Source organism: Suricata suricatta, chromosome 3, assembly GCF_006229205.1.
Source record: "Suricata suricatta isolate VVHF042 chromosome 3, meerkat_22Aug2017_6uvM2_HiC, whole genome shotgun sequence".
In the NCBI taxonomy this organism is placed as follows: domain Eukaryota; kingdom Metazoa; phylum Chordata; class Mammalia; order Carnivora; family Herpestidae; genus Suricata; species Suricata suricatta.
In genome coordinates this window covers 61,370,767-61,391,544 of record NC_043702.1, presented here as the reverse complement: position 1 = coordinate 61,391,544, position 20,778 = coordinate 61,370,767, and the positions used below count along the sequence as shown (strand labels likewise).

Genomic DNA, 20,778 nt, shown 5'->3' with positions numbered 1-20,778 from the left:
TTGTCAAAAGGTTTGAGGCCATCTTTTGTCTGCCACAACCCCCTTCCCCTGATGCCCTTATGGCTTCAACCCTTGGTATGAGTCCTTCTGTGATTGACTAGAATGTTGCAAGCAACTTAATATAGACGTGCTTGACCCCATTTTTGTCCATGCTTCATCCAACAGATCATGCACCAGTGCTGAGGACTGCCTAAACCTTTCTCGTGAGCTTGCCGCACCCTCTTGGGCCCAGTGCTTGGGCTGCGTAAATGCTCCTGCTGGGAGAAGCCACCATGGACAGTGTCCCTAGTCATCCATAGTCTCAACTGTCTCTATCTTCGCCTCACTGTCTGTGACAAAGCCTGCCCCATAATAACAAGCGCTTCTGTTTCTGAATTTTAACAGAAACATTTTCTTAAAATGTGTCACTTTGTCCACTAATGGTGCCATTGCAGAACTTGTGATTTGTTATGAGGACAACTGTTTAATAGTCAAACCAGGTACATGCCAGGTTGCTGAAGCACAGTTGTCTCTGTATGTACATGCACATTAGATTGCTGTGCCAGGGATTACTGAGGTGTTTGTAGGAAAAGGAACAAAGGTGTATCAATGATCACATAATGCTAATATTTGTCTAGAGCTTTACCTTTTATAAACAACTATTATATACCTACCCTATGTAGTTCTTGTAATATTGACAGTTGGTATTACTGTTAAAAAAACAAACACACCTTCTTTGGGGGTGCCTGGATGGCTCAGTAGGCTAAGCATCCAGCTCTTGATTTCAGCTCAGGTCATGATCTCACAGTTCATGAGTTCGAGCCCCATACCGGGCTTTGCACTAACAGTGCAGAGCTTGCTTGGGATTCTTTCTCTCTGTTCCTTCCCCACGTGTTCCCTCTCTCTCTCTCTCTCTCTCTCTCTCAAAATAAATAAATAAAAACTTCCAAAAAATGTTTTTAGAAGTCTCTTTTGGAGAAGATATTATTATTAATAACAACCCAGTGGCAAGTGATTGACATACATGGTCTCCTTTATTTTCACAATTACTCATTCATTCATATTCATTTATTTATTCCATAAATGTTTATTGAACATTGGGCACTGGAGATAAAATTGTGGCAGAAAACAGATGGGTCTGTTCTCAGGAGCCTGCATTCTATTATAAGAGACTGATGTTAATTAAATAATCTCCCAAATCAATATGAATTTAGAACTGTGATCACTGTCCTGAGGTGAGGTCCATGGTGGCTTGAGAGCAACATGTGGCCTAGTCCCTGAGGATATGACTCCTGATACCTGAGGAAAGACTAGGCATTTACCAGAGTAAAGGGTGGTGAGGAGACCAGGTTCCAGGTGAGGGGAATATCTTTTGCAGAAGCCCGGTGGTATGGTTCCTTCCAAGAATGGAAAGAAAGCTAGTGCATCTGGATCACAACTTTATGAGGTAAGATTAATCCTAATCCCATTTTACAGATAAGGAAAATGAAGACCAGGCTGAGAATACAGCTAGGAAGTTGAAATGCCAGACCTTGAGCAGAGTTCCTCTCATTCCTCAGCTCCTGTTCCTCCCTGTATGGCTTGCTATTTCAGACAGATCAGTTTTAGCAGGGTGTTCAAGACGGATAAAAATGTAGCATGGCCAGGGTGGGAGACCTACATCCTAGGCAAGAAAGCCTGGAGTTGCAGAAAACAGGAGCTGAGGATTTTGAGTGAGGCAGCTGAGCTGTGGAGAGCTTAGAGGAGTGGCGAAGGCCAAAGCAGTGGTTGAAGGAGGAGGAGGGAAAGGAGGAGGAAGAGAAGAAGAAGCTGGAGGAGGAGGTAGAGGGGGAGGGGGAGGAAAATGAGAGGGAGATGGAGAAGGAGGAGGAGGAAGGAGAGGAGTAGATGGAGAAGGAGGAGGAGCGGGGAGAAGGGGATGGAAAAGGAGAAGGAGAAGAAGGGGGAGGGAGAGGTATCAGGAGAAGAAGGAGGGGGAGGATGGGGAGAAGGAGAAGAAGGTGGAGGAGGGGGAGGAGGAGAAGGAGAAAGAGGAGAAAGGGAAGAAGAGGATGAGAAGCAGGAGGAAGAAAGGGAGGAGTAGAAGGAGGAGGAGGAGGGGAAGAGGAGGGAAAGGAAAAAGAGAAGAAGGGGAGGAAGAAGATGGCGGAGGGGGAGGAGTGGTAGGAGAAGGAGGAGGAGGGGAGGAGAAAGATAAGAAGTAGGAGGAAAGGGAGGAGTAGTAGGAGAAGGAGGAGAAGGGGGAGGAGGAGAAGCAGCAGTAGCAGCAAGAAAAAAGAAAAAGGAAAGGAGGGGGCTTGGTCTGTGATTAGGATTCTAGATTTGAAACAACTAAAGGTCAATCAGTCAACTAATCCAGTCACAACTAATGATAATTCTAGTGTTAGAGCCATCTCATTTGTTTCCCTTTTCATCCTCAGTGGTCTTTACAAATAGGTTTCATGTTCATCTGAATAAAGAAGTTCCACTTTTATCCCCCCTGGAAGGTAGGGCTGCAAGGACTCAGTGACATCTCCAGCTCCTAGCGATTCATAAAATGGCAGGTCTTCCAAATGTGTGACAAAATACAGAGCTGGGTAATGCCAGGCCCATCAAGTCTACAGAGAGACTGACCTCTTCTCTGGGCAGTTATGAACTTAGGAAATGGGAAGTCTCCCAAGGGGAACAGAGTCCTCAAACAGTGATGGTTACAACGCAAATCTCCAGGCTCTATTCCAGTCCTACTGAATCAGGGTCCCTGAAACAGTGTCTGGGAAATTGAATTCTTAACATATTTCCTTGGGACTAATAAAGAATCTGTAACAGTGAATGAATTAGAATTAAAAGAAAGATGGGGCGCCTGGGGGGCTCAGTTGGTTAAGTGTTCGACTTTGTCTCAGGTCATGACCTCACAGTTCGTGGGTTCAAGCCCCGCATCCGACTCTGTGCTGACTGCTTGCTCAGAGCCTGGAGTCTGCTTCGGATTTTGTGTCTCCTTCTTTCTCTGCCCCTCCCCAGCTTGTGCTCTGTGTTACTCTGTCTCTCAAAAATAAATAAATGTAAAAAAATTTTTTTTTCTTAAAGATTTAAAAGAAAATGCCCCCATCTGACATCAACCAGATGAGATGCCCCGAATAAAACCACTGACTGAGCTCAGTCAATTCATAAAACTGATGCATTATAATAAAGTGTTGATTTAATCCACTAAGTTTTACAATGATTTGCTATGCAGCAATAGACAACTGAAACACAACTTCAGGTTTCCAACTGGCAGGCTGTTCTCTTGAACCCCCAAAGACCCAGAAGTCTTCCATATATTGTTCCACCATTTTCATTACACTCTTTCCAAGATCATTGTGGAAAAGAAAAGAGCATAAAGGATAAGGCAGGAGACATTTTTATGGGTTAGGGGCCTGATAATGGGGTGTATCACCTCCACCCACATTTTTCAGGCCAGAACTCACTCACATGGCTACACTTAATTGCAAGGAAGCTGGGAAACACAGTCCATGAGGAAGGGAAATGGGTTTAATGAAGAGATAGTTGGTCTCTGTCTCATGAATTATTTCTTACGAATCTCTTTCTCACTGGGTGTGGAGACAGAAATTAATAAACTAGACAGATATCCATGTATTCGTGTTTTCTTGTTCAGACAGTCTCTTTCTTTATTGTATTCCTTCTCTCTTCTCCTGCTCCTCGCCAAAATGATAGCTGGGTGTTTGGGGCTTGGGAAAGAGGAAGCCTCAGATCAGCACCTGTGAACTCTAGGGAGAATTCCTGTTTTGCATCTAGAACCTGATTCCCTGCCCAGAGTCTGGTCCTGTTTGGCATTTATGGATATTATGCTCTTAACCTGAGATCTGAAGTTAATGGTTTAGCCGTCTCTGCCTGTGGCAACCTCTCGGATACAACCTGTGGGTGCTGGCCTCTCTCAGGACTTCCGTGTCCCTTAGTAGTGACCCAGCGGAACTTCTGCCTTCCCCAAGCCCCCAGCCTCATGCTTCTAGAGGGCTTAGAGAATATGGAGCTCTTTGGCTTGGATCCCTTAGTTTGCATATAATCCACGAAGAACTGTGGAAGCCCAGTAGGGCCTAGAAGGAAACGGAAAAGAAATAAAAAAAATAATCTCCTCCTTTGAGCTGCCAGGATAACACCTCCTCCTCTGTGGATCCTATTTCACCTCTTGGCCCTGTAGTGTCTAATATTTACATAATCAGAATACTTTATAGTTTTTAAAGCTTATTTTTTAAGCTTGTTTATTACTTTGGGGGGGGAAGAGAGTACCCCAAGCAGGCTTCACACTGACAGCTCTGAGCCCGATGGGGGGCTAGAACCCACAAACTGTGAGATCATGACTGGGGCCGAAACCAAGAGTTGGAGGCTTAACTGACTGAGCCACCCAAGTGCCCCTGGAATACTTTACATTTTTATTGAGATAAGCTTTATGTTTTTTGAAATCTCTAATAAAGCACAAAAGACACATGTAGAAAAATATATAAAGGTAATTAAACTGAATAACTTAAAAATAACATATTATATTATATTATATAGCTAACCATCTAAAGAGGGAGGCAGAGATAGCAAAAATATGTTAAACTTCTTAGGAAATACTTAGACAAGACAACAGTATGCTCTAAAACAGATAAATCAAGACCTATCAGCATCTGTATTTAATCCAGTTATAATATTAAGTACCAGAAAAACAAAAATAAAAGCAGTAATAACAACAACAAACTTGGGGGAGTGGAAATTGGAATCCTCGGAGGGTAGGAGAAAAAGAGCTTTTCCATTTCAGATTTCCTCAGCATGCTTTAAATTTCAAAACATATGTGCAGACAATACTTTAATAAGAAAACATTAATTTTGAAATTCAAAATAAAAGTCATCCTCATCAATAAGGACATGCTTAAATAAGATATAACATATATTATGTATTAATATTATAGTATTATATTACACTACATCCATGATGTAGTGTTAAGTGACAAAAGTTATAGAACAATATAGTTAGGATGCTCATTTATGTAAAAACTATACCTATTCACCCACACAGGTGTCTGTCGTGTGTAAAGACACCTTTGTGCATCAAGACAAATCTATGAGATATGTCCTAAGGAATTTAAAATGTAGAGAAGGGAAGACTTTTATTTTTTATATTTTCACACTTCTCTCTCCTTTTTACTCTTTAAAAAGCAACATACATGTCTTAGTTATCCTTGTTCAGTGGAGTTTGCATTACGGCACCGCCTCATAGAAACTGTAACATGGAGAAGCCATGTAACCTCTTTGTCTCTCAGTTTGCCGATCTCTACCCAGAACTTCCCACCCAGCAGCATGTGCAGATGATGAAAGGCACAAATGTATCCCGGCATCTTGTAAGGATTGTAAAGAAATTGCATCCCTTCCTTTTTCTCCTTTCTGCGTGAGAAATGGCAATCTGGGCGACTTGGGAAGAGGGGTGACTTAGGGGGCGGAATGCAGGAGGTGGAGGGTGGAGGAATGATTCAGACGGTGTTTAAAAACAGCCCTCAGATGCATATGTACGCAGGCATCTCCAGCTCCAAGAGAACCACCCTCCCCTTTCCTGCAATTTTCTTCCCACTCCTACTGCCATCCATTCTCTCCCAGACTCCTCTTTGTATTTATTTTAACCCAACTTTATCTGTATAAAATGTTCAGATGTCACTAAAATGGTCCGAGATAGAATAGCTCCTTTCTCATGCTCCCCTAAGTCATCACATTAGTTAATGGTGACTACTTGGCCCATTAGCCTCCTGGAGTACAGATTTTGCTTTTTCTCTAGTGCCAAACACTCTGCTTGACACATGGTAGTTATTCAATAATATACACTGAATCATTCCCAGAAAACCCGTTCTTGATCCTTTCCCTAATACTCCCATTGCTCCTATGCCAGGACTATAGCTCATTATGACAAAAAAACATTTTTAAGAAAGTAATAAATGTAAAACATCTGAGACATATTTGCTTATTAATACAAATGTGCCTCTAGTTGGTCAAAGTTCAGGCTGGGATTTAACCATGTGTGGAAAGAGGAAAATGAAATATTTTCAAGTCACTGAGTTTTTCTTCCTATAAGTACTGGAAGTCCAGTCCCAGGACTCTAGGGTTCTGGCTTTTGGTAACTGTTTTGAGTGTTCCTTGTTAGTCTTATCTCTGTGGAAAAGAGATTGAAAGGATGATACTTGGTTGCGACCCAGACCCAGCAATCTCAACAAACAAAATCCAATCCTACCTCAACTGTGTGTGAATCTGCCTACCCCAGGTACCTGAGGAAGATATCTATTGCAGAGAAATCAAAGGCTGACAGTTTCACACTTTCATTGCCTTGAGGAGTCTAACCCCATCCCCAGTACAGAGCCTGGGTGAGCTAGACTGGACAGCATTGACAGTGCTCTGTGCCAATGGTAGCTGCAGACCTATGGAAAGTAGGCTGAGAGCATCTTCCTAGGATTTGTCCTCCTGGTTTTAAAACCCAAGGTCCTTGAAAGGAGATGCACAACAACTTCCTGCTGTCTCTAAATTTTCTTCCCTACAGCCGACTCTGAAATTGCTTGGTTTGGCTTTGTTAACATGACAATAATTACAGTCATTTTCATTAATTGCTCCCTATTTGAGCCTAATTGCCATGAAGTACAATAAAAATTATGCACATCATTCAATGTGCCATATTAACTTCAGATTTTATTTCATTACAATATTAGATTTGGTTCACTTTTACATATTACTGCTTACATGGCTTGGCTATATATATGCATTTTAAAATAAAGAATGAGACATATATATCAAAAAACTTAATCAATGAAAGCAGCAGGGATCCTCATGAGGGACTGGGACCAAGAATAGAATGTTGTTTCTGTTTCTCTCTAAGCTATCCCTCTATTCTCTCCTCTTTCTCCTGATCATATTTTTCTGTTTCTCCATGCACATGGTGGAAGATACTTTTCCACCGGGGGCTCCTGAGTTTATATGACCTCTGTTCAAGTGATCAGCCTTGACTGATGGTTCTCTTCGAAGTCCAGTTCCAAATTCCCAGGAGAAGGTGTCTGGGTAACTATGCCTGGTTAACTATTCCTGGTCCAATCAACTGTGGCCAATTGATGGCTCCCAACCTGGGGCTGGGTGCATAAGCCTGCAAGTGCAGGGGCTCTCAGTGTCCTTGAGTTTTCCAGAAAGTCTGGGATGTGGGTAATAATGCGTAGAGCCTGTTTCTTACAGTGTTGATGAGTGTTGCAAGAGACAACGTTTACAGAGTACTTTGCACATTTCTGGCACATAGAAAGCATTGAGTATAATATTTACCATTATTGTTATTTTCTCTTTGGGTTTTTAAGCCATTTATTTTGAGGTTTGAGGGAAGATATTTTTTAAATCCCTAACCTCCACCCAAAAGTCAACACAAAAAAATCCAGGAACGTACATAAATTATCTCAAAAAGCTGTGTTTATCCCCCCCCCCCCCCCCCCCGCAAATACTCTGAATAGTATATAGTAATCTCCACAAATTAGAATTTTGGAGAGCTTTGAAAGCAGAACATGTAATATTTTTCTAATCCAGCAGGGGGCAGGCTTCTCAAAGATAAAGGCTCTGTGTTGCAGAGACCTTGTTCTTTCAAAAGACAAAGGCGATTCCAATGAAAGCAGACTGTTGGCTTTCAGAAATGCAATACCACTATTACATTTAAAAAATATAAAAAAATAAAAAGCATCATAATATGTTTAAAGCCCAGCTGAATTCCTGGCTGAGTGAACACAACGGCATCTTGTCATCTTCCAGGCGGGCTGGGCTGGCTACAAGCTTAGGAAATAAACAAAAGACATGACCTATACCCCCAACCACCCTTATCTTTGCTCTGCTCCCTTTCTCCCTCTCTTCCTCCTTCTTGTCACCCTATTTTATGGAAACATATTCAGGAAAGGTACCTGTGATTAAACTTTAAAGAAATTTAAAATCCTAGGAATTGTAGTTCACCACAAACACAATAAAAAGTGTGACTGCTACTAAAAATGGCACCTGAATTTTCAGATGCCCTACCAGGAGTTATATTTAAAAAGATGGAACATTAGTGGTTTAAAACAAGGATATTGAAGGCAGATATATCTGGGTTTAAATCCAGGCTTTGGCTCTGTACACATTACTATCTCTGTGGCTTGTTGCTAGCTCGGTAACTGTGGGCAAGTTACTAATCTTTCTCCTCATCTGTAAAATGGGGATAATAAAACCTATTTCAGGAATACATGAGAATTAAAAAGGATAATGCACATACAGCACAGAGTGTTTAGCATGTAAAACACATTGAATGGTAGTTGCTATTATAATAAAAGTTTTTCTTTTTTCTTTCTCTATTTTAATTTAATATTTTTAGTAATCTCTATACCCAACGTGGGGCTTGAATTTACAACCCCAAGATCAAGAGTCACATGCTCTTCTGACTGAGCCAACCAGACACACTTTTTTAATTAAAAAGTTCTTATTCCAGTATAATTCACATACAGTGCTATGTTAGTTTCAGATGTACAACATAGTGATTCAACACTTCCATACGTCACCCAGTGCTCATCACACGTGCACTCCTTAATCCCCATCCCTTATTTCATCCTTCCCCCATCCACCTGTTAACCATCAGTTTGCTTCCTATGGTTAAGAGTCTTTTTCCGGGTTTGTTTCTTTCCCCCCCTTTCTTGTTTGCTTTGTTTCTTAAATTCCACATATGAGTGAAATCATATGGTAGTTATCTTTCTCTGAATGATTTATCTCACTTAGCATTATACTCTCAAGCCCCATCCATGTCATTGCAAGGGGTAAGATTTCATTTTTTAAATGCTGAATAACATCCCATTGTGTGTGTACGTATGTATATATTATATATATACTACATCTTTTTATTTTAAAAGGGTACTTATTTATTTCGAGAGAGACGGAGAGAGCAAGAGTGAGGGGTATGGCAGAGAAAAAGGTAGAGAAAGAGAGAGAGGGAGAGAACCCCAAGCAGGCTCCGAGCTATCAACACAGAGCCTGAGCTGGGGCTCCAACTCATAGACCATGAGATCATGACCTGAACTGAAATCAAGAGTCAGCCAGTTAACCGACTGACCCACCCAGGTGCCCCTTATACTACATCTTCTTTATCTGTTCATCCACCAGGAGACATGTGGTCTGCTTCCATAGGTTGGCTATTGTAAATAATGCTGCTATAAACATCAGGGTGCATGTATCTCTTTGAATTAGTATTTTTTGTATTCTTTGGGGGTGAATACCCAGTAGTGTGATTGCTGGATAGGGTAGTTCGATTTTTAACTTCTTGAGGAAACTCCATACAGTTTTTCACAATGGCTACACTAGTTGGAATTCCCACCAAGAGTACACAAGTGTTCCTTTTTCTCCACATCCTCAACGACACCTGTTGTTTCTTGTGTTGTTTATTTTACCCATTCAGACAGATGTGAGGTGGTGTCTCACTGTCGTTTTGATTTGTACTTCCCTGATGGCGAGTGGTGGTGAGCATATTTTCGTGTGTCTGTTGGCCATCTGGATGTCTTCTTTGGAGAAGTGTCTCTTCATGTCTTCTGCCCATTTTTTAGTTGAATTATTTAGCCTTTGGTCTTGAGTAACTTCTTTATATATTTTGTATACTGACCCTTTATTGGATGTGTCATTTGCAAATATCTTCTCCCATTCAGTAGGCTGCCTTTTAGTTTTGTTGATTGATTCCTTCACTGTGCAGACTCTTTGATGTAGTCTCAATAGTTTACTTTTGCTTTTAATGCCCTTGTCTCAGGAGCCATACCTAGAAAGGAGTTGCTACAGCCAATGTCAGAAAAATTACTGCCTGTGCTCTCTTCAAGGATTTTTTTTATGGTTTCTGCTCTCATATTTAGATGTTTAATCCATTTTGAGTTTATTTTGTGTATGGTATAAGAAAGCAGTCTAGTTTCATTCTTTTGTAACACCATTTGTTGAAAAGGCTGTCTTTTTCCCATTGGATATTCTTTCCTACTTTGTCAAAGATTAATTGGCCATATAATTGTGGAGTTATTTCTATTTCATTCCATTAATCTACATGTGTATTTTTGTGTCAGTATCATACTGTTTTGATTACTACAACTTTGTAACATAACTTGAAGTCTGGAATTGTGATGCCTCCAGCTTTGCTTTTGTTTTTCAAGACTGCTTTGGCTATTCAAAGTCTTTTGTGGTTCCATACAAATTTTAGGATTGTTTGTTCTAGGTCTGTGAAAATGCTGTTAGGTATTTTGAAAAAGATTTAATTTAATCAGTAGATCGCTTTGGGTAGTATAAACATTTTAGCAATATTTGTTCTTCTAATCCATAGATTGTCCTTCTATTTTTTTGTGTCACCTTCAATTTTTAATAAAGTATTTTTAAGGTGTTATTTTTAAGTAATCTCTACACCCAATGTGAGGCTTGAACTTACAACCCTGAAATCAAGTCACATGCCCTACCGACTAAGCCAGCTATGCATACTACCTTGTCTTTAATTTTTTTCATCAATGATTTGTAAAGTTTTAGAGTACAGGTTTTTCACCTGTTTGGTTAGGTTGATTCTGAGGTATCTTATTATCTTTTGGTGCAATTGTAAATGGAATAGTTTTCCTAATTTCTCTACATGCTGCTTCATTATTAGTGTAAAGAAATGCAACAGATTTCTGCACATTGATTTTGTATCCTGTGGCCTTACTGAATTCATTAGTCAGTTATAGCAGTTTTTTGGTGGAGGCTTTGGGTTTTCTATATATAGTATCACGTTATCTGCAAAGAGTGAAAGTTTTTCTTCCTTACCAATTTGGATACATTTTATTTCTTTTTGTTGTCTGCTGTGATTAGGACTTTCAGTAATATGTTAAATAAAAGTGGTGAGAGTGGACAATCTTGTCTTGTTTCTGACCTTAGGGAACAGTTTTTCCCCATTGAATATTATGTTAGCTGTGGGTTTTTCATACATGGACCTTATTATGTTGAGGCATGTTCCCTCTAAACCTTCTTTACTGAGGGCTTTTATCATGAATAGATATTGTACTTTGTCAAATGCTTTTTCTGCATCTACTGAAATGATTAAATGGTTTTTATCCTTTCTGTTATTGATGTGACATGTCACGTTGATTGATTTGAAATTATTGAATGGCCACTGCATCCTGGGAATAAATCCCACTTGTTGGTACTGAACGATTATTTTAATGTATTTTTGGATTCAGTTTGCTAGTATTTTGTTGAGATTTTTGCATATATGTTCATTAGAGAAATTGGTCTGTGATTCTCTTTTTTTGCGGTGTCTTTATCTGATTTGGTATCAGGGTGATCCTGGCCTCATAAAATGAAGTTGGAAGTTTTCTTTCTTCTATGTTTTGGAATAGTTTGGGAAGAATAGGTATTGACTCTTTTTTAAATGTTTGGTAGAATTTGCCTGTGAAGCCATTTGGTCCTGGTCTTTGGTTTGTTGGAAATTTTTTGATTACTGACTCAATCTCTTTACTGGTAATTGGTTTGTTCAAATTTTCTATTTCTTCCTGCTTCAATTTTGGTTATACATTTCTAGGAATGTACACATTTCTTTTAGGTTGTCTGTTTTGTTGGCATATAGTTTTTGTAATATTCTCTTACATTTATTTATATTTCTGTGGTGTTGGTTGTGATTTCTCTTCTTTCATTTGTAATTTTCTTTACCTGAGGCCTTTCTCTCTCCCTCCCCAATGAGTCTGCTAGTGATTTATTAATTTGGTTGATCTTTTCAAAGACACAGCTCTTGGTTTCCTTGATCTTTTCTGTTGTTTTCTTAGTTTTTAAATTATTTATTTGTGCTCCAATCTTTATTATTTCCTTCCTTCTGTTGGTTTTAGGTTCAGTTTTTCTTCTTCTAGCTCCGTTAGGTGTAGGGTTAGGTTGGTGTTGTTTGTTTGTTTGTTTTTGTTTTTGTTTTTGTTTTGCAGTTTTTCTTGCTTCTTGAGGTATTGCTATAAATTTCCCTCTTAGAACTGCTTTTCCTGCAACTCAAAGATTTTTGGACCTTTGTGTTTTCACTTTTGTTTATTTCCATTTCTTTCTGATTTCTTGATTCTTTGGCTGGCCCGTTCATTGTTTAATAGCATGTTATTTAATCTCTGTGTATTTGAGGTCTCTCCAGTTTGTTTCTTGTGGTTGATTTCTAGTTTTATAACATTGTGGTCAGAAAAGACACATGATATGACTTTGATTTTTTTGAATTTGTTGAGAATTGTTTTATGCCCTACTATGTGATCTATTCTGGAGAATGTTCCATGTGCACTTGAAAAGAATGTGTATTCCGTTTTAGGATGGAATGTTGTGAATGTATCTTCCGGATCCATGTGATCTAGTGTGTCGTTGCAAGCCACTGTTACTGTGTTAATTTTCCGTTTGGATGATCTGTCCATCGATGTAAGTGAAGTGTTAACATCCTCTACTACATTATATTACATCTTTTAGTTCCTTTAAGTTTGTTATTAACTGTTTTATGTAATTGGATGCTCCAAAAAAGTTTATTACAGTGGCATTATACTAATAGAGTATATATTGATATGATGCTATATAAATTTATCTCTATATTTTTATAATGGTTCTATTTTTTTCTCATAAATATTAGACAGTTTCTGGAGTGTCGCCTTTATGTCTGGAACTGGAGGAAGGGCAGTCACATTTCAAATGGAACACTAACAGAATATAGAAAAAAATAGATGGGGATGTTTCTGAAAATTATCATATAAAAACTAGTTTAAAGAGTTGGGGCAGTGGGACTTGGGTGGCTCAGTTGGTTAAGTGTCTCAGTCTCGGGTCATGATCTCATGGTTTGTGGGTTCGAGCCCCACATTGAGCTCAGTGCTGACAGCCCAGAGCCTGGACCGTGGTTCAGTTTCTGTATCTCCCTCTCTCTCTGCCCCTTCTCCTCTTGTGCTCTCTCTCTCAAAAATAAATAATATAAATAAATAAAAAAGAAAGACTTAAGACTATTAAACTTGAGAGTGTGATTTATGAGGAATTTGAGAAGTACTTTTAAACACAGAATAGCTGAAGGAAATCCTGACTGAGAAACCTGGATAAGAGCCTAATCTTCCAGAACAAGTGGGTTTTCCATTTGTTTCTGTTAGCTGCCTGAAGGAGGAAATACCACCCCGACCTCAGTTTGTTTATTTCTCAGCCCAAGCGTTCTTGGAACAAATGTAATGACAGATCCGTGGTTCAAATTATCAAGGGAAATTCTTTTCCCCAGAGTCCAGACGAAGACAGAAGAGCATCCTTATTGCCTTCTTGAGCCAACGAGCTTATTTTTCCTGATTTACCCTGTGAATATGGTCCTTGCTTCAAATTCCGATCATGATGCTTATGAAAACCTTTCTACAGCTCTAATATTTTATAGTTTAAAGAGTTTCTCTTATGCAAACATTTTCTTTAATTGTCACCAGAGCTCTGTGAAATATACAGAGATTATCTCCCCATTGCGGTTTGTCTAAACACACATAAGCAGACAAGACAGTCCTGGAACCAATGTCTTAGGCTGCTTCATGTGATGCCAATTCTATAATGTGAGTTAGACCCATTCTCAAGTGTCTGCCACACCGCCTTCATGTCACTATGTTAAATTCTTTGGTTGTCCCCCCCCCCTTTTTTTGGTTGTCCCTTTTTGAGGCCATAGATCTCTAATATAGAATTTCTGCTCTTACTTGGTATGTCTGATTCTAATACACCTTAGAAAAGAAAGTTAGTACAAAGTGTGGTAGCTCTTTATTCCACTCCATAGCTCAGACACCATGCTTTTGGTTTGGTGCTAGATTATAACCACAATCCGTTACATCTGAATCATTGGACTAACTCAGAACAAGCACGTTGTGTAATATAGTAGCTGTGAGAGAGACAAATTGGGGATTGGGCCCACTCTTTCAAGTGTTGTTCTCAAAGCAAGCAGAGAACAAACTTTAATGGCCAACCAATTAGTCTAGAGCAGCAATAATCACAGCAGGACAAAAGTCTTGAGGACTTACAAATGCAGGTTTGTGAAGCAACACTTAATGAAAGTATATAAATTCCTTTCTACTCTCTTTTCTGTCTCCAATCTCAGGTGACTGCTTCATCCATTATAGAGGCTAGCATTCTACGTTAGGACAGAGGCTCGCCCTAATCATCTGCCATCCTCTTCTTTTCTGAAGCAACTCCTCCGTATAGGATAAAAAGTACTGTCCAGCACTGCAATACAATGTCTTGGATTCATTTCTTCCCTCTGATTTCATATAAAGGATCTGCGTGCTCTGGGATCACTAACCTTAACTTCAGCCTGGCTAATGGAAACACTCATTGAAAACACTGTATCAGTCTCTCTTACCAGCTGATCACACTTGTTCTTTTCATAAACACCATTACATATATTCCCCCTAGAATTCACAGGAAAACATAATAATAGCCAAAAATAATGAGAGGCTGCAAAGAAGAAAAGAGCCCATTCTGGTGAACAACAACAGCTAACAAATCATGCCAAAAGCCTTTTCATCTTTCTGGCCTTTGTCATGAAAATATGATTGTGTTAAAACGTGCTAATAATCACTAATGATAACATCTATTAAGGTGGATACAAAATGGGGTGTGCCATTGTAGGAAATAAAGAAGTTTTTTATTTTTAAATTTCTTTTTAATTTTTTAAAATATATATTCATTTTTGAAAGAGACAGAGCACAAGCAGGGGAGGGGCAGAGAGAGAGGGAGACACAGAACCCAAAGCAGGTTCCAGACTCTAAGCTGTCAGCACAGAGCCCAACACGGGGCTCAAACCCACAAAGTGTGAGATCATGACATGAGCAAAATTGGATGCTCAACTGACTCAGCCACCCAGGTGCCCCTAAAGATGTTTTTTAAAATTAAAAAAAAATTCTTTTATTTATTTTTGAGAGAGGGAGACAGAGTGTGAGTAGAGGAGGGGCAGAGAGAGAAGGAGACACAGAATTAGAAGCAGGTTTCAGGCTCTGAAGTGACAACCCAGAGGGCTTTAACTCACGATCCGTGAGATCATGACCTGAGCCAAAGTCTGATGCTTAACTGACGGAGCCACCCAGGCACCCCAGAAATAAAGAGGTTTATAACCTCATGATTTTGGAAGCAGCTGTGTGATAATAATGTGAATTCCAACATCTGTCAGGTCCTCTCCGTGGAAAATATCAGAAACAGAATACTGAGAAAAGATTTCAGTCCCATACAGTATATATGTGTAAATATTGTGGAAATGACTGTCACAAGGATGATAAATATAGCCCTATTACATTTAACTCAGCGGAAAAGTCTAACTAAAACATTAAGACAGCAATTACTCCCTCTGATGGCCAGAAGTTTTATAACAGGGAGGTAGGATGACTTCAATGAAGATAGCTGGACTTATACGGTAGAAGCTCAGCCAGCACTTGAACCTTCATCCATGCAAACTCACCACTTCAGGACTTGCCAAAGCCTGGCTTTTCCCTGCTTTCATCCTGGGTGAATTTGTAAAGTTTGTGTATGAAGCTCCCAGATTCCAGGTTTTAACCCTATTTTCAATGGAACCAAGTTCCACTCAAACACTTCTCACCTCTCAAGAAACTAATTTCTACCAAAGTGTGCGTTGGTATTAGTTTAAGTATTACCTCTTTACCTGTCCTAAGGGAGTTGCAATTTAACAAGAATAAAAATTCTAAGCTAAACATGGAGCAGAATAGTGTCTAGTGTGTGCTACCTACATATTAAGAAAATATAGAATGATCTGCTTATTTTCAAAAATAAACAATGAAAAGATGAGACAAAATCTAGTAAAAATGGTTACACAAACAGTAATGGAGGGAACTGGGTAGAAAGAATAGGTATGAAGACAATCCTTTTCTGAATGCTTTGTTATTTGGTTTTGACTTTGGAAGAGAGGTGTGCTGAAGCCACGCCACGCTAGCCAGCAAGAGCCAGTTGTTAAGTTTGGGAGAATTTTATTAAACAGCCATTATTGAAAATTAAATTATATGAACTTAGTATTAAACAAATTATATTAAAATAAAGATAGTGTATACTAACAACTCATCAATCTCTAATCATTTTACTATTATTTATGCTACTGAGATTATTGTATCTGTATGCTAGAAATATGACACAATGGTGTGCTACTGTTGGCCTCCCAAACTCTGCATTCAGTGATATAATGCTGGTAGCTTGAAATCAGTCATGGTGGTAATATTTACACCACAGAAATTGTCAGAATCAGAGCTGTTATTCTATGGAGACAGTTGTTAAAGGTTTACCAGCACATTGTTGCTTTGGAACCATTTAATATTTTACATAATTTAAAAATAAAAGCAAATTTGAAAAGAGTAATCAATAAAAACAAAAAACAAACAAATTGACAAATTTATCAAATATAGATTATTTAGCTGCCATAGCAATTGAAAGTTATTTCAAGTGACTTTTAAACACAGTATTTTGTCTGTAAATTTCTACTGGCATATATCCTACATGAGAAAAAAATGCGAAGAATTCTTTATCTATGTTACGCAGCCTTATTGCAGTATATTGTCCATATGTTTATGTGTGTGTGTGTGTGTGTGTGTGTGTACGTATGTATATATGTGTGTGTATGTATGTATGTATATATACAAACACATGCAAATAAGTAATTTTCTTATTAGGAGCCAATATTTTTAGCATAAGAGAAAAGACATACCAATATAAAACCAAAAAACTTAAGTAAAATTCTATAATCAAATTTAAATAGTAAATATCAGTATGAATTCAAAATTTCTGTTCTTTTTTCTATAAATACTTGGTTCTAAGCTCTCTACTAAATGGGCTTAGAAGTAGTGACTACTCACAATAATCTTGGCACCCAGATTATGCTATGTAAATACCATTTCCTACTAAAAAAGAATGGGGGCTACTTAGACAGTTCACTTCATGTCTGGGTCAGGAAATCTAGAAGATGAATCTGGGATATTATGTTTTGTCAGGAACCAATGAAACTATCAGAATCATCTTGATCTGAAGGGGGCATCAATTTGAAGGGGCTCCTCTTGGCCCGAAGATGGAAGAGCTTAAACACTGAAAAGCCCCAAAATATATAAAAACTCATCAAATATGTTAAATTCCATGATGTCACAATGATAATGTAAGTATAATTTTTAAAAGCAACTCATTGATTATCTCTAGAAGATGCCAGTGAAATAGCTAGTTATTATGAAAATTAAAAACTATAGTAAGAAAGTATTTACTCTTCCTTTTATTTATCAGGTAACAAACTAAATGATACAAGAAAAATCTTTTAAAAATAATTCCATTTAACAAACGCAGAAAAAATTGAGAATCAAATATCATTTTATAATCCCTAATGATATAATGGCTCTAGGACTTGAGCATCAGAATTGCTAAAACAATTGAGTAAAAGGTACTTAAAGGTACTTTACTTTAAGAATAGCGTTCCCTTAGAGTTGGGAAACAAATAAGGTGAGCCCTACAATGGCCACAGCTTTGAGATTACCTTGAGAGATTTTCCAGGCCATGGTGCAGGAAAGGTCTAGCCAAGTGAATCTTAGCAGATTGCCACAGTTGAGGACAGAAAGTACTCAGAAGGGTTTCTCAGTAGTAGAAAATAATTAGCCCTGGGAGGCCTTGGGTGGGTCAGTTTTTTTAGGTGTCTGACTCGTTATTTCAGCTCAGGTTATTATCTCGCAGCCTGTGGTATTGAGCCCTATGTTGGGCTCTGTGCTGGTGGTGTGGCATCTGTGTGGGATCCTCTCTCTCTCCCTCTCTCTCTGCCCCTCCCCTGCTCACAAGCACACACACTCTCTCAAAATAATTAAACGTAAAAAAATAAATAAAACAATTAGCCTTAAACTAAACATGGCTTTTGTCCTGCATAATAAATCACAGAAAGCAAGGTCTGAAGAGATCAAACTATTTCCAAATAACTGTCCCAGAACAAAGCTCAAGTTTATTTATAGGACATCAAAATGTCCAGCACCCAGCAAGTCAAAATTCACAATGTCTGGCATCCAATCAAACAGGCTTGCAAAGAAGCAGGAAAATATAACCAAAAACAAGGAGAAAAATCAATCAAAGAAGACTCAGAAATGGCACAGAAGTTAAAATTAGCAGATAAGTATAAACAGTTTTTATAACTGTACTCCACATGTTTGAAAAGTTAAGTACAGATGTAAAAGATAATTGTTTTAAAGGCCCAAATCAGACTTCTCTACATGAAAACTACAGTATGTAATGTTTAAAAAAAAAAACTGGATGAAATTAAATACAGAAGATACATTGCAAAAGAGAAGTTTACTGAGTTTGAAGAGATAGTAACAGCAACTATCCAAAACAAAACACAATAAGAAAAAGAAATTTTTAAAAAAAGAACATCAGTGAGCTGTGTACAATTTCTGTGTATAATTTCAAGGGGCCCAATATAGGTATAATTGGAGTCCTTGAAGGAAAGAAGAGAGTGGTGTGGGAAAGAAGAAATATTTGAAGAAATCATGGCCAAAAATTTCCCAAATTGGTGAAACTATAAACCATAGTTCTAAAAAGTTTAATGAACCCAAGCAAGAAATGAACTACAACAAGGCATGTAGTCGAACTGCCCAAAACCAGTGATAAAAGGGAAAACTTTTAAAACAGACAGAGGGGAGGGGAAAAAAGGCTTGTTATGTACTGAGGAAAAGGATGTACCTTTCATCTACCCCTAGTCCATGTGATTTTCTCACTGGAAACAAGGTAAGCAAGCAAGACAGTGGAGAAACATCTTTAAAATACTATAAGAAAAAAATGTCAATCTAGAATTCTATATTGCAGCAAAAATATTGTGAACACATTTTTCATTCCCAGAAGTTTATTTTTTTTTTAAGTTTTTTAATTTATTTTTTTGAGAGACAGAGAGAGACAGCATGAGCAGGCAAGAGTCAGAGAGAGAAGGAGATACAGAATCTGAAGCAGGGTCCAGGCTCTGAGCTGTCAGCACACAGCCTGATGCAGGACTCGAACCCACAAACTGTGAGATCATGACCTGAGCTGAAGTTGGACGCTTAACTGACTGAGGCACCCAGGTGCCTCTTCATTCCCTGAAGTTTAATCATGACTCCTTATAAATTCTCCTTCCTGCCAATCCTTGCCACTCCCTTCCCATGGATCCTCAGGCTATCATTGATCCTTTCTCTGCCACTATAGATTAGTTTGCACATTCTAGAATTTTATATAAATGTAATCATATACTATGCAGGCTTTTTGTCTGAGTTATTTCACTAGGCATAATTTTTTTCAAATTTTTCCATGTTGTTGTGTGCATCCAGTTCACTCCCTTTTCACTGCAGAGTAGTAATATATTTCATAAATCTACCACAATTTACTTATCCATTTGCCTATTGATGGACACTGAGTTGTTTCACTTTTTAGCTATTACAAATAAAGCTACTATGAACATTCCTGTAGGACACAAGCCTTCCTTTATGTGGAATAAATACCTGGGAGTGAAATGGCTACGTCGTATGGTAGGTTTATATTTAACATTTTATGAAACTCCCAACCTGTTTTTGAAAATTTCTTAATGACCTAGAGAGGTGAAAATAATTACTCCTCTCTTTGAGATGGGAAAATTGAGTCTTAGAGATATCTTGATGGTTTGTTCAATGTTACTCAGCCAGTGAGTAGTAAAATAAAAAAAATGAACTATGCTTTTCCAACTCTACACTTAGAGAAGCTTCCATAAGCCCCTAAAATCTCACCACTCATCTTACCAGGATTGATAAATTGTTATGATAGAAACAAGAGCTTGGAGACCTACTGTTAGGACCATGCTTCAAAAATTTATTCCATGAAACTTTAGTCTACAAGATGATGTGTGACACAAGGGTTTCACAGTCAAGGAAGTTTGGGAAGGCTGAACCCATTAGCCACTCATGTAATTCATCATTCACACTGGAATATGAAGGAGATGAGAAATTCTGTACTAACAAAAACCATTTATTTTTTAAATAAAGTATTTCCTAACCATTTTTGAATGTAGAACTTTTTTTTTTTTTGGCATGCAACTTTTAACAGTCAGAGCTTTTAACTTTTAAGGGGATGTTACAAACTTAGGATAATAAAACTTTCCTAGAGATAACAAAATTAGAGTTAGGACTTACCAGTTAGAATAACAGTAGAGTCTCTTTTACCTGGCTTTCCAGGCATCATGAAAGAAATAAGTAGAGCCACATGTCTTGGAGAAGTAAAACTCGTGCACCCAGGCGTCAAAGTGAGGTTTCTGCAGTGATCACCTAGACATCAGAATTAAACAATTTTATTTTTATATTGACTCAAAATTGATTTGAGCTTTATAATTTCAAGCTGAGTTATTCTTTGACATTTTGAATTTCCGTAAAAGAAAGAAAATTCTTGCACCTAAGCCACTTCAGAGTTGATGAACAAACTGTCCAAACGGGAAGAACATGTCTTCTCTTGGGTCCTACAGATTATGGGGGCCCCATGCAATTAAGTGGAAAGAGTCACGAACAATTTGTTTACCTCAATGGCTTTTTCTCTGCAGGAACCAAATTCTTTTAAAAACTATATTCCAGCCATATTTATGCTTTAGGAAAAAGGCACCAAATATTTATTTAGACTGCCTGAGTTGCCTCTTGAAACTGCTATTGTCCTTCTTTTGACTGTGATTTTTGTTGTTGTTGTTTGTTTCTTAAAAGAATTTGCCCCAAATCAAAATGAGGAGCATCACAAAATCCAGAAAGAAGTGGTGTATCTGCTCTTCCTGTCTACCCACACTGTCAGGACTTTACAGGGTGATGGAGAGCC

The 20,778-nt window shown here is 38.3% G+C and overlaps 1 protein-coding gene across 1 annotated transcript in view; it reads right to left on the bottom strand.

Moving 5' to 3' along the window:
- STK39 (serine/threonine kinase 39) overlaps positions 1-20,242 on the bottom strand; it is a gene marked incomplete at its 5' end in the record, with an annotated part of 389,113 nt that extends 368,871 nt beyond the window's left edge. Inside the window, one exon of the mRNA XM_029933312.1 lies at positions 20,145-20,242. Coding sequence (XP_029789172.1) covers positions 20,145-20,242 — 98 coding nt within the window. The remainder of the gene's footprint in view (positions 1-20,144) is intronic.
- Positions 20,243-20,778: the final 536 nt, after the last annotated feature.